General features: G+C 41.8%; 1 protein-coding gene across 1 annotated transcript in view; it reads left to right on the top strand.

Moving 5' to 3' along the window:
- The window catches only part of NWD1 (NACHT and WD repeat domain containing 1), a 78,211-nt gene that overhangs the window by 10,477 nt on the left and 54,193 nt on the right, over positions 1-13,541 (top strand). Inside the window, 1 exon segment of the mRNA XM_027845413.1 lies at positions 9,192-10,470. Coding sequence (XP_027701214.1) covers positions 9,192-10,470 — 1,279 coding nt within the window.

The following is a 13,541-nucleotide window of genomic DNA, read 5'->3' as shown; positions in this document are numbered from 1 at the left end:
GTGGGAAGGGATTGGGTCTGGGAGTATGAAGATTTGGGTTCAAGTTCTAGTAATGATACTTTCTAGCTGTGTGGCTGTGGACTAGTCTCACTTTCTTCATCTATAAAATGGGAGGAATTATACCTTACCTGGTTGTTGTGAAGAAAGTGATTAATAAACCCTAAAGTGTCATTAAAGTTTTTGCTACTTAAAAAAGATATCTAATTTCATCTGTGATAATACTTTTTCTACCTACACAGATTACCACCTTGGTAAACAGTCTTTCAGGGATTTCTGTAGCCAAGACCCATTATTTCTCTAGTGGCCAAACCTTTGATGACAATGCTTTCCACACTTAGTAAGGCTGGTCCTTGGATAAGAGATCCACAGCTAGGGGACTATCCAGAGCATATTATTAAGTGGTCTAGTGAAAAAAGCAATGGGATTCAGAACAAGGTGATCTGGTTTAGAATCTTGGCTTTGTTCCCTATGAGCCATATAATCTTGAGGAAATCACTTAACCTCTCTGGGCCTTCATTTCCTAATCTGCAAAATGGACTCAGATCATAGATATTAAGCAAGAAGGAACCTTAGAAATCTACTAGCACTCTAGGATCCTTTTAAGTTCTAGATTTTGCCCTACTTGAAGAAGAATGGAAGCCTTAAGTGGAATGCGTTTGTTGTCTTTTAATATCTGAAGGGTTGTCATGTGGAAAACAGGTTTTTTTTTTTTTTTTCTACACAGGGGGAAAGGAGAACTAGGATGAATGAGTAGAAGTTACAGGGAGATAGATTTTGGTCATTTCAATATAAAGAAGAACTTTGTAATCATCAGAGCTATCCAAAAATGGAATGCACTCCCTTGAGAAGTGTTCAAGCAGAGAATAGATAATAATAGTTCACACTTACATACTGCTTTACAAAGTGCTGTCCTCCCAACATCCTTGAGAGGTACATATTGTTATTCTCTCACTTTGCAGATGAGAAAACTGAAGCTTAGAGCGGTGGGATAATTTGCCCAAAGTCAGTAATAGGTCAATAAGGTCAGTAAATGAGAGAATCTGGACTTTCCCTAAGATCTTAGGTCTCCAAATCCAGAGTTAATTCCATTAAACCACACTGCCTGTTTTGAGATGAGATGAGCACTTATCTGGGGTACTGCAAAGAGAAGGGATTCCTGCATTGGGCAGGACCTTGGATTTGATGATCTTGGAGAGCTCTTCTAGCTCTGAAATTCTAACATAATATGTTGGCTTTGGTAGAAGTAGGTCTTTTGGTGAGAGCTGGGGGTCGGGGAGGGGATGGTGACTTATGTGGAGGTCAAGGGAAAATTAATGCTATTGAGTAATAGGAAGTGCAGTAGAGTGCAAAGAGTGTTGCTCCTGAGGTTAAGTCCAGGTCTACCACTTCCTGGCTGTGGCCTGAGCCTCACCTTTCTTGTTTGTAGAATACAAAAGGAGGCAATCAAATATACCTAGGGTTGTTGTAAGGAAAGCATTACTTCAAATAGACAAGGAATGAATGAATGACTTTGTTGGCATTCTAGAGGTCTGGTCAGCCTCACTGACAGAGAAGAATCCTGGACCTCTAACTCCTTCCTTACTTTATCCCTTCTTCTCTCCTCCTTCCCTTCTTTCCTCCCCCCCTTTTTTTTCTTTTTGGTGAGGCAATTGGGGTTAAGTGACTTGCCCAGGGTCACACAGCTAGTAAGTGTCAAGTGTCTGAGGTCATATTTGAACTCGGGTCCTCCTGACTCCAAGGCTGGAGCTCTATGCACTGCGCCACCTAGCTGCCCCCCTTCCTCTCTTTCTTCTTCCCTCTCTCTCCTTTTCTTCCTTCCTTCCTTCCTTTCTTTCTTCTTTCTTCTTTCCAAAACTCTGCCATTTACGTAGTAAACATTATTAACGGCCTTTGGTTCTTGGGTCAGAAGGCCTGTGCTGGTTAGGTACCTGAGTGAGCTGGGATCTAGGCTTGTCTCTGAGGAACTGTCGCCATGCTCCTGTGACTGGGAGTTTCCCACTGAGGCGAAAGCATCTTCAAAAATAACTTCTCTCATCAGAAGTTAATTTCAAAACAAATTAACCTCTTTGGAGAAAGCTTTAAAGTGTATCTGGCAATTAAAACTGGGTCTACACAACAGTAAGCAAATATTTTTGGGATAAATCACCAGATATTTGTGGTTATGAATGTTAGCTTCTAATGGCATTATGACTTTGGGCGATTCCTTTCCTCTCTCTGGACCTTCGTCTCCTCATTTTGGGAAGGGGGATCTAAGGTCCCCTTTAGTGCTAATGTTATATAGTTACACGTTCCTTGTACAGGGCTTTAAAAGTTACAAAACAATTTGAATATGGTTTCTCATCTGATCTTCACAACCCTGTTAGGCAGGCAGTGTACTTATTATCCTCATTTTACAGATGAGGAAATTGAAGCCCATAGGCTTAAAGTGACTTGCCTAAGGTCATCCAACTAGTAAGCATCTGAGGTGGGACTTGAACTCAGGTCCTTTGCCTCCAAGTCTACTAGTGCTTATTTCACTAAACAGCACTGATTGGGGAAAGGAAAGAGACACGAGCTTCGGGAATACCCTCATTGCAAGAAGCAAGTGATTCAAAGTGAGAGTGTAGCTGATCAAACAGGAGTCATAAGTCCTAGATTCTAATTCTTACTCCCTGACTTTGTGTGATGTGAAGCCATTTATTTCCACTCTCTGTGTCACAGCCTGATTCTACCTGGCAAAACAAACAAACAGAAACAGCAACGGAGTGGGTACTAGAAAGCCTCTCGAATCTTCTTCTACCCCAAGTCCGATTTGTTTCACATAATGTGCCCTTATTATCTGAGCATCTTCCACAATTTCTACTGAATTGTTCACCTTAGCTATAAAAAGTTAAGGCTGTCATGAAGCAACCTTAGCACCTCCCTGTGTGACCCTGGCCCTTCCCTTGCATGGGCTTCAGTTTCCTCATTTGTAAAATGAGGGGGTGGAACTTCCCTCCCAGCTCTGACATTGTACGTTCTGCATTCTGAATTTCATTTCAGACTGTGACATTTTGTGTTCTGGGTTTTATGTTCTAAGTTCCTTTTCTGTTTTGACATTCTATAATTCAAAGGCCTTTCCAGCTCCGAAATTCTGTCTAATGTCCTTCCCAGTTCTGTCATTCTTTGCTCCTAGTATTCTACCCAGCTCTGACTTCCATGTTCTTATGATCCTAGGAAACTGACATTCTGCAGCTCTAAGGTCCTTTTCAACTCTGACATTTGATTTAAGCCCTCCCAGTTATGACTCTTTATGTTCTAAGGTCCCTAATAGTAATGAGGTCTCTCCCAGTTTTGGCAGTCTAGAAAAATCTATAAATTCAAAGAGAGGAGAATTACTGCCCTAACAGTATATCCTGCTGAACTAAAACAGAGGTGTGGAAATGAGGCCTAAGGAAATAACAAATTATGGACATTTCTTTTGGGGGCACCCAGTCTCCCATTGTGCATAAAGATATGCTATTCCTTATCATGAAACAGTGGCAGAGGATACTAAACAAACATTTGAAAGGTTAGCACAAAGATAAACCCTTTAGGAAAAAAAACAAACAAACATAAGTTTGGGGTTTTATTTTTTTTAATTTTTTTCTTGATAATTAATTTATTTTTAGTTTTCAACATTCACTTCCATACGATTTTGAGTTTTAAATTTTCTCCCCCTTCCACATCTCTCCCCACCACCAAACATGGCTGATATAGGCTCTATTTCATATCAAGCATATTTTCCCATTAGTCATGATGTAAAGAACAATTAGAACTAATGGGAGGAATCACAAGAATGAAGCAATAAAACAAAACATAAATTTGGGATTTTAAAAGGGTACATTTGTGGTTGACTAGAAGAATGAAGTTTTGAGTATATGTGAGGTTTCTATAAATTATTTGTACCTTGGGACCTCTGAGTATTGTTTAGAGAACTACAAAACCGTAGAACTTGAAGGCTGGAAGGGGCAATCGAGACTCATTGAACCTTCTCATTTTACATGTGGGAAAAATGAGGTCCAGAAACAGAAAAGGTCTTGATCAAGATCACACAATGAAACAGTGGTAGATTACTATTATTTTAAAATCATAAATCAGAAATGTAATAAGCAATTTTTGTGCCAGGGAGAAGTGATAGGAAACATACTTTAGTGAGGTGTGGTGGGAGAGGATCAGGGAAGCTTTAATCTGAAATATGACTCCCTAGCAGGGAGGAAATAAGGTTGACCTGGTAGCTTCCTCTTTGAACTAATTATTCTTACAACCTAGGTATTGAACTCTCTTGTTTGTAAGTTGGTAACGGACTTGAAATGCTGTTTAAATTCTCTAAATTCAGTAGCCCAAGGCAAGGCCTCAGCTATGCCTCACTAATTATGGCACTAAATAAATTTATTATCCTTTTCCTTTTAAACTTACAGTTTTAAAAGGTATGGTGCATTCTTAAAGTGATTTTTTATCATCTCTGGTCCCCAAATTGATTTTCTATGGGAACCCTTCTATATATTCATTGTGGAATCCAATATTTGTGGATAGAAGCTACATCCAATGTTGGCTGCCACCGTAATGAAATCTCTTTGAAAGGGAAAATAGTATTCAGATATAAACTGAAAACAACACATATCAAAGACTGTATTTGAATTTTAAAAAGCCAGATTTAGGGGAAAAGTCTGACCTAAATTTGGACTAAAACAGTAATGATCAGGGACCGAGGAATAGTGCACAATTTGTTACAATCTTTAAAGCCTCAGAAGATTCCTCCTTCCCTTGGCACAGATCACAACCCTTCCATTCCTTAGTGGATGACCTTCACTAGTTTCTGCAGCCCCCTTCCCCTGCCCCAAATTAATTTGTTATAAATGTATGATAGCTAGCTATCAAAGTAACTCTTTTGATGATCCTCTGATATTCCAGCTGAAAGTGACCCTTCTTTAAATTCTCTTTGTTTCACATTTATGATGGGGTGACATGCATCAGCCACTCTCTTTTGGGTCATGTGCTCTGGATCCTTTCTAAAGGACATGCACCACCCAGCAACTCCTGGAAGGTCCCGTGACTAGGGGATTATGTCAGAGATGATTGATGACTCAACCAGGAAGAGTCATCTCCTCATTAAGATATAAGAGCAAGAAAAAGGCTTTATCTCTCTTGCTTTTGGATAACACATGCCCTGCTCTGTAGAAGGGAGAATAAGTAGAACAAAAGTCAATGGATTCCCACCATACTCTTGCTCCAGTTAAATATTGCGCATATTACACAAATATATCTATTTCTACATGTCTTATTTTCCATATTACTACAATGTAAGCCCCTTTACTGCAAGGACTGTTATTTTTCATCTTTTTATCCCTAATATTTAGCACCCTGCCTTGAATATAGGAAGGAGTTAACACATCAGGAGCAATCGTGGGGAGAAGTCACACAGTAGCAAGTTTTAGTTTGTTACAAGGAAAAGTATCCTAACAATTGGTGTGGCATAGATTTAGAGTTGCAAGGGACTTTAGATGTCATCTATTTCAACCCTGTTATCTTATGGATAGAGGTAACTGGAGGCAGCTACGTGCCTCACTGGATAGAGTGCTGGGCCTGGAGTCAGGAAGACCTGAGTTCAAATCCAGCCTCAGAAACTTCTTAGCTGTGTGACCTCGGGCAAGTCACTTAATTTTTGTTTGCCTTAATCCAATGGAGAAAGAAATGGCAAATCACTAGGGCAGCTAGGTGATGCAGTGGATAGAGTGCTGGCTCTGGAGTAAAATCTGGCCTCAGACATTTACTAGCTGTGTGACCCTGGGTAAGTCATTTAACCCCATTTGCCTCAGTTTCCTTATCTATAAAATGAGCCCGAAAAGGAAATAGCAAACATTCCAGTATCTTTGCCAAGAAAACCCTTTGGGGTCACAAAGAGTCAGATATGACTGAAATGACTCAACAACAAGAGGTTAACTGAAGTCCAAAGGGGTTACCTGATTTGCTAAAGGTCACACATTTGGTAAATGGAAGAGGCAGAATTTGAACCCATGTCCTCTGACTCTAAAACCCTGCTAAGCTGCCTTTTACGACAGTAGCTTGCCTCTGGATAGAAGTCTTCAAAGGGAATCTGGATGGTCACTTTTAGTGATGTCAGAGATAGAGTGCAATGTGAGATCATTTCTAAGTCTGAGGAACATCTGTTCCATTTCTTAGTCTCTCCTATAATTGCTCGGCTAATTCTTGGACGACAGGCACTCAGAGCCAGCTGGGCCTGTACTTTAGGCCTTTCCAGCTTGGTGGGACCCACAGAACTTAGACTTCACTGGTGTACTCTTTGAGAAGCCAGGTAGACCTCCAGACCACACAAAGGCATTAGAGAAGGGTAGAGAATAACAACTCATATTTCTATAGCGATATAGCTAGCATTTATATAGTGTCTAGTCTGTACTAGGCACTGTGCTAAGTGCTTTACAAATATTATCTCATTTGATCCTAATAACAAGACTGGGAGGCAGGTGCTATTATTATCCCCATATTACAGTTGAAGAAACTGAAGGAAACAGAAGTTAAGTGACTTGCTCAAGATCCCACAGCTACTATGCCAAGCCCTTGCTGTATTCATTACACCACCTAGCTGCCCCAACTGGTTGGTTGGTTGGTTGACTGTTGTCTGTTCTTGAAGAGGACCAAAATGGCATCACTATGCTAGAGTCAAGTTACAGTGTATCCTACTGTGGCTGATAAAACCAATATGAGCTTGGAATGTCCTACCACAGGTCGGGCACAAATAGTCCATGTGAATATTTGGGGCGGATTCTCTAAATTTGCACACCTTGCTGCCCCAATTACAACATATCCAAACAGTGGTCATCTGAATTTTTTTTTGGTCATGAAAACTTTTTAATTCGATAAATATTTCAAAGACTCCAAGAACATAAAAGCTGGGTGGGACCATTTGGTCCAACCTGTATCTTAGCAGTAATCTCTCCCATGGATGTTCATCAAGTCTCTGCTCAAAGACCTCCCAGGAGGAAGAAATTGCTACCTCTTGAGGCAGCCCATCTGCTGGACAATTATAGTTAGGAAGTTCTTCCTTATATCACGCCTAAACTTGCCTCCCTGAAACTTCCACCCATTTCTAAGAAGAATCCATCTAATTCCTTCACATTTTTGAAGACAGTTCTTATGCCTTACCTAAGGCTTCTCTTCTCCCTTCCTAGTTCTTTTAACTGATATTCATCTGGCTTGATTTTAAGACCTCTCAGCATCCCAGCTGCCATGTGCCATCTTATCAATGTCTTTCCTTTGCAAAATACTTTCCTCACACAGCCTGGTGAAATAGGTATATGTATTATTATCCCCATTTCATAGATGGAGAAAGAATGGGGAACATGACTTATCCTTTAGGACTTATCTCATCTCAATTATTTGATTAACTTTTAAAAATTATCCTATTGGTCTGAGTATAGGCCACTCCAAGCTTAGGCCATACTCCTAACATAATGTCTCTTTGAAAGGAAACAAAAAAAACTTTCGGGGATGTGCTGAGAAGCATTAGCAATTGTAGGCCACATTTAGGCTTTATACAAGCTAGGCTTGGCCAGGGGTTCTGGGGGAAAGAAAATAATTCTATATTCAGAGTTACATGCTATCTTTTGATTTATGGAAATTGGTACTTTTTCAGGAACTGTATTGTAAAATGAGATAAACTCCACTAGAGGGTCAACATTTGTGGTCTCCCTTTTTGGTTTTGGTAGGGGTTTTTTGGTTGTTATTGTTTGTTCTTGTAATTTCATCCACATGGGAAATACCCTGTGTGAAAACTCCCTCTGTCATTACAGACTGACATAGCTTATAGGGTTATAGTGTTAGAAAGGTGGTATACTGGAAAGATCGATCACTGTTTCTGGAGCCAGAGGATCTGGGTTCAAATTCTTCTTCTGGTGCTTACTATGGGTGAGAATTTGGATGTCATTTAATTACCCTTTGCCTCAGTCTCCTCCTCTGTAAAATGAAGAGGTTGGACTAGATTGCCTTGTGATTCCTTCCAGCTCTAGACGTATGAATCTATGAGAGTTGCCCGGGGTCATTGACTCCATATGTATCAGAGGCACTGGTCTTCCCGTCTCCAAGGCCATCTCCACATTTATCATGCCATACTGTTTTCTCTTCTTAATTAAAAAATTGCAATCTTTAGGTTATTACATAAAATGAGCACTGAAATGCTTGGGTCTCCTGGCAGGGAGAGGTTCTATAAATCCTAGACTCTGTTATTATTATAATTACAAAGAGGTAGAGTAGCGAGACATACTCCTCCTTCAGGTATATTTTTGTTATTGTTCAGTAGTTTTCCAGTCATGTCTGATTCTTCATGACCCCATTTGGGATTATCTTGGCAAGTACACTAGAGTGATTTGCTATTTCCTTCTCCAGATCATTTTATAGATGAGGAAACTGAGGCAAACAGGGTTAAGTGACTTGCCCAGGGTCATCCAGCTAGTAAGTGTCTGAGGCCAGACTTAAATTCATGAAGATGACTCCAGGCCCGGCACTCCATCCACTATACCACCTAGCTATTTATGTCCACTGTTTATCTTGGAATCACAATGGTTTATAATTATGTTTTCCTCACAACAACCCTGTGAGGCAGGTAGTAGAAGTATTATCTTTACCTTTTACCTATGAAGACACTGAAACTCAGAGCAGTAAGTGATGGGCCTAAAGACACATGTCTAGTAAATGTCAGAGCTGGGACTGGACCCCAAGGCTTGGCCTTCTCAGCTAGTTCTCTTGCCCATGACACCAGCTGCCTGGCCCCAGAGCTGAAGCCAGCACCTGGACCAAGTACCGAAAACCTATGCCCCAGATAAGTCACACACTCTGTCATTTGGCAGGGTCTGCTCTGTGGGGGAAAGAAATCCTGAAACACCAATTCAAGGCACTGCACCTGGTTGGCATTATTGTTAGCTTCCTATTTTAACCAATTATTCCTGCTTACTAGATACTAAGTTCTATTGTTTCTATGCTGCTCATACATAGACTGTAAGTGTTGTCAGGACAGCTCAAATTTGGCATTCTGAGGCAAAGAAAGCCCTAGTCTCCCCACTTCCCTGTCCCAGTTTTCTTCCTTTCATTGGAAAATGGGTTGATCTTGAGATTAATGTATTTGGAGATTGTCAGTTTACAATTGAATTCTCAATCCCAATCCGTTTCTGCTTTTGCAGTAATCGAATGGGAAATAGAACATGGCCTTCTGAATGTAGGTAGCAGTGACGGTGACCTAGGAGCGACAGTTTTCCTTAGAGAAATCAGGGATCTGAATAAGCACATTCTGGATGAGTGTAACTTACCAATGGTGGACCGGCAGGAAGATGGCTGTCTCGACATGGAAGCTCAGAACTTTCTCACCAGCCTCAAAGTGAGAATTACAGACAACCACCCCAAACTACTGAAGGTGCACTTTGTCCAATGGAGCCAGGACCTGGTGAACCCAAAGAAACAAGCACATGCTAAGTACCTGAAGGAGCTGGGAGAGCAGTTTATTGCCACAGTCAACCATCAGATTCTCGAGCGCCTTCGCCACCAGAAAGAGGGCAACCAGATGCTGGGCCCTTTCTTTCAGGAGCTGCATCACCACATGGCCCAGTGCAAGGACAAGTGCCAAGTGTTTTGTGGGAGGGAGGAACTCCTGAGCAAAATTGGAAAGGCCATCGCAGCAAATGATGGCACCAATCACACTCCCCTGGTTGTTTTGGGGCCTCCTGGAGTTGGAAAGACAGCTCTGATGTGCAAAATATCAGAGCACATCCAAGACTTCCTGGGACAAAAGACAGTGCTGGTGCTACGACTCCTCGGAACATCCCAGGCAAGTTCCAACATCTGCCTTTTATTGAACAGCATCTGTCTCCAGGTGTGCTTAGCATATGGTTTGCCACTCCCACCTGCAGGAGTCATGGCTGTTTATAGTGGTGCTGTCCAGTTCTTTCAAGATCTCCTCTTCCTAGTTTCTAGCAGAAATGTTGAGTCACTTGTGCTCATATTGGATGCAGTTGGGGAGCTGAACTCGACCTATGGGTCAACAGGCCTAATGTGGCTGCCCAAAAAGTGCCCCCCAAAAGTCCACCTCATCCTCTCTGCTTGCCCAGAAGAGTCTGGAACCTTAAAAACCATGCAGGAGATGGTCACTAGCTCTGAGGCTTATTTTGAAGTGAAGCCACTCTCTGGGGAGCAAGGTCAGAAGATGATTGAGCTCCTTTTGGCATCTGTGAGGCGGAAGCTGAGCCCTGCTCAGCAGGACCTACTCTGGGCTAGCCTTCCAGAATGTGGACACCCCTTGAGGCTGAAACTAGCCTTTGACGAAGCCCAGAGATGGGCATCCTATACATTACCTGTCTCTCTGGCCACCACTGCCCAACAAGCAATGCAACAGCTTTGTGCCCATTTGGAGGAGTTACATGGCCAAGTCTTAGTGTCCCATGTACTTGGGTATATTGTGACTGCCCGGTAAGTCAGTTTTGTTTTCTTGCCTCCTTAGATTACCTTTTAATGCAATAATAATTGTAACAATTTTCATGGGTATAGTGTTTTACGTTTCAAAGTGTTTCACGTACATGGTCTTATTTATTTTGGCACCATATTTTAGGGGTATATTAACAAGTTGGTCTCTTTCCAGTCTAGTGTTCAATGGTCCTATGACCTTATAAGCTGGAGCATATCTAGAAGAGTACAACCAAGGTAGTGAAAGTACTGATGACTATGTCACATGAGCAAGAGTTGAAGGAACTATGGCTCTTTAGCCTGGAGAAGAGGCAACTGAGGGAGAACCTAATTCCTCTCTGGATTTCTTAAGGGCTGTCACGGGGAGGAGAATTCCAGAACTGAAAATTTGGAAGTCCAAACCATATCTGAACAAGTATCCCCATGACAATGTCCTCAACAAATGGTCATCTAAATTTTCCCTTGAGAACCTCTTATGAAGGGGAGCCCCCTAACTCCTGCTGTGGCAGGAGACTTGTGAATCTCTCCCCTTTCTAGTCCGTCCATCAACTCAGCTGGCAGAGTGATCTTCCTAAAGTACAGGTCCAACCATGTCACTCCCTACTCAATAAACTCCAATGGCTCCCTAACAACTTCAGGGTCAAAAATAAAATCCTTAATTTGGCATTCAAAGACTTTTATAGCTTGTCCTGCCTCCCCCTTTCCAGTCTTCCAGAGGGCCAAGAACAAGGAGCAATGGGTAGAGTTCGCAAAATGGGAAATTTGAATAGGTGAATGAATTAAAATACACTTATGAAAGATATTACAAAGGTAGAATCGAAAGAACTTGGCAACACATTGGATTTGGGGAGAGGGGTGTGAGTGAGAAGTGGAGGATGAGACCTAGGTTGTGAGCCTGGGGGACTGGGAGGATGGTGGTACCTTCAACAATAATAGGGAAGTCAGGAAAATGGGAAAGGAGGGATTAATGTGTTCAATTTTGGACAGGTTGAGTTTGAGATGTCTATGGGACAACCAATTTGAGACGTCCAGTAGGCAGTTGGAGATTTAAGACTGGAGGTTATCAGTGAATTTAGGGCTGTGTAAGTAGATTTGAGAATCACCAGCATAGAGAGGATAATTGAATCCATGGCAGCTGAGATTGCCAAGTGAAATAGTATAAAGGGAGATGAGAGATCAGGTCTGAGCCTTTGGGGACACCATGGTGAATGGGAGCCTCAGGAATGGTCAGAAACATGGTTTCAGGGAAGTGAAGTGATTTCCCTAAGATCACAGAGCTAATGGGTGGGGCTGGAGCCCAGGTCTTCTGATAGCTAGTCCATCCAAATGTCCCAGAAGGCAGGACCAAGAACGATGGATAGGAGCTGTAGAGGCACATTTGGGCTTGATGTCAGGAAAGAAACACCTTATAATTCTATCCAAAAGTAGACGTAGCTGCCTTTGGAGGTAATGGGCTCCCTCTCACTGGGGGTCTTTAGGCAGGGGCTATGTAACCACTTGTCAAGTAAGTTGTCGTAGAGATTCTTTTTGAATGTGGGTTGTACTGTATGACCACTGTGAGCCCTTCCAGCTCTAAAATTCTAGGATTTTCTCTAAAGCAAGCGCTGCCCCGAAGGTAGGCAAGTTATCGATACATGATCTATTCAGACGGTGCAGCGTCAGGCACCTCAGAGCAGAACCATGATATCATGGGTATACAGTTGGAAAGGACTCTAGAGGCCAGCAAATCCAATTCTCCCATTATACAGATGAGGAAAATGAAGCCGAAAGAGGTGAAGGCACTTGCCTAAGGTCTCGCAGATAGCAGGCAGCAGAGACACGAAAGTGAAACAACTTTGACAAGTCATTCAACACTGTTTCTCTACGAATACGACCAGAAAGATCAGTGAAGAGTTATGTCCTAGCATGGATGGAGAACAGAGAGAGGTGAGGGAAAGGTTAAATTGACTGTCACCTCCAACAGACGGTGAAGGCTGAGTGGCATCTAATTTTAGCTCTTAATATGGGTCATCTGGAGGAGAGTCAAAACTTCTGAGGAATCAAGTTTTACTAGTTGTAACAATTACAAATTTTTGTTTCTACTGGGAAAAAACATGCGGAGTGGTGAGGATAATAATAAAAACAACAATATTTATATAGTGCTTTAAGATTTACAAAGCACCATTGTCGTTTTGCACAACATAGACATACGTGACTTCAGCCACAAGTTATGATAATGATATCTGACCTTGTTATAGCACTTCAGGGTTTGCAAAATACTTTACTTAAGATCTTTATAACAACCTTATAAGGGTGGCATTTTATAATCTTCATTTTACAGATAAGGAAACAGATGTGGAAGACTTCAGGGCCTTGCTCATGCTCACACAGCTAGGAAGTGTTGGAGAGGAGATATGAACCCAGGTGACCCTGACTGGAAGTCTAGGGCTCCATTTACTAGGCTTCCCAGAGAATCATTAGGATAATAACAATCGTGTGTCTCTGTGTTTTGATGTCAACACTGCTTTCTTCATATCTTCTCTGTGAGGTGAAACTATTGCAATGATTATCATTTGGATTTTATAAGTGAGGGAACAAAGGCTCAGTGAGGTGATTCACCCAAGGCTAAAAAGCCATTAATTTTGAGAACAGAGAGGTGGTGCAGTAGATAGAATGCTGAACCTGGAGTCAGGACGACCTAAGTTAAAATCTGACCTCAGACACTACTAGCTGTGTGACCTTGGGTGAGTCACTCATCCTCTGTTTGCCTTAATTCACTAGAAAAGGAAACGGTGAACCACTCCAGTATCTTTGCCAAGAAAATCCCATGGACAGTATCCTATGTCGTTGGGATCACGAAGAGTTGGATATGATTGAACAATAACTTAACATGTGGTCTGTGAACTTCTAAAAAAACTTTAAGGGACACCTAGGTGGTGCAGTGGGTAGAGCTCTGGCCTTGGAGTCAGGAGGGCCTGAGTTCAAATCTGACCTCAGACACTTGACACTTACTAGCTGTGTGACCCTAGGCAAGTCACTTAACCCCAATTGCACCCCCCCAAAAAAAACTTATAAAAAACTTGATAACTATATTTTGA

This window comes from Vombatus ursinus, unplaced genomic scaffold (assembly GCF_900497805.2).
Source record: "Vombatus ursinus unplaced genomic scaffold, bare-nosed wombat genome assembly UNPS02014961.1, whole genome shotgun sequence".
In the NCBI taxonomy this organism is placed as follows: Eukaryota; Metazoa; Chordata; class Mammalia; order Diprotodontia; family Vombatidae; genus Vombatus; species Vombatus ursinus.
This window is presented reverse-complemented; position numbering and strand designations above follow the sequence as displayed.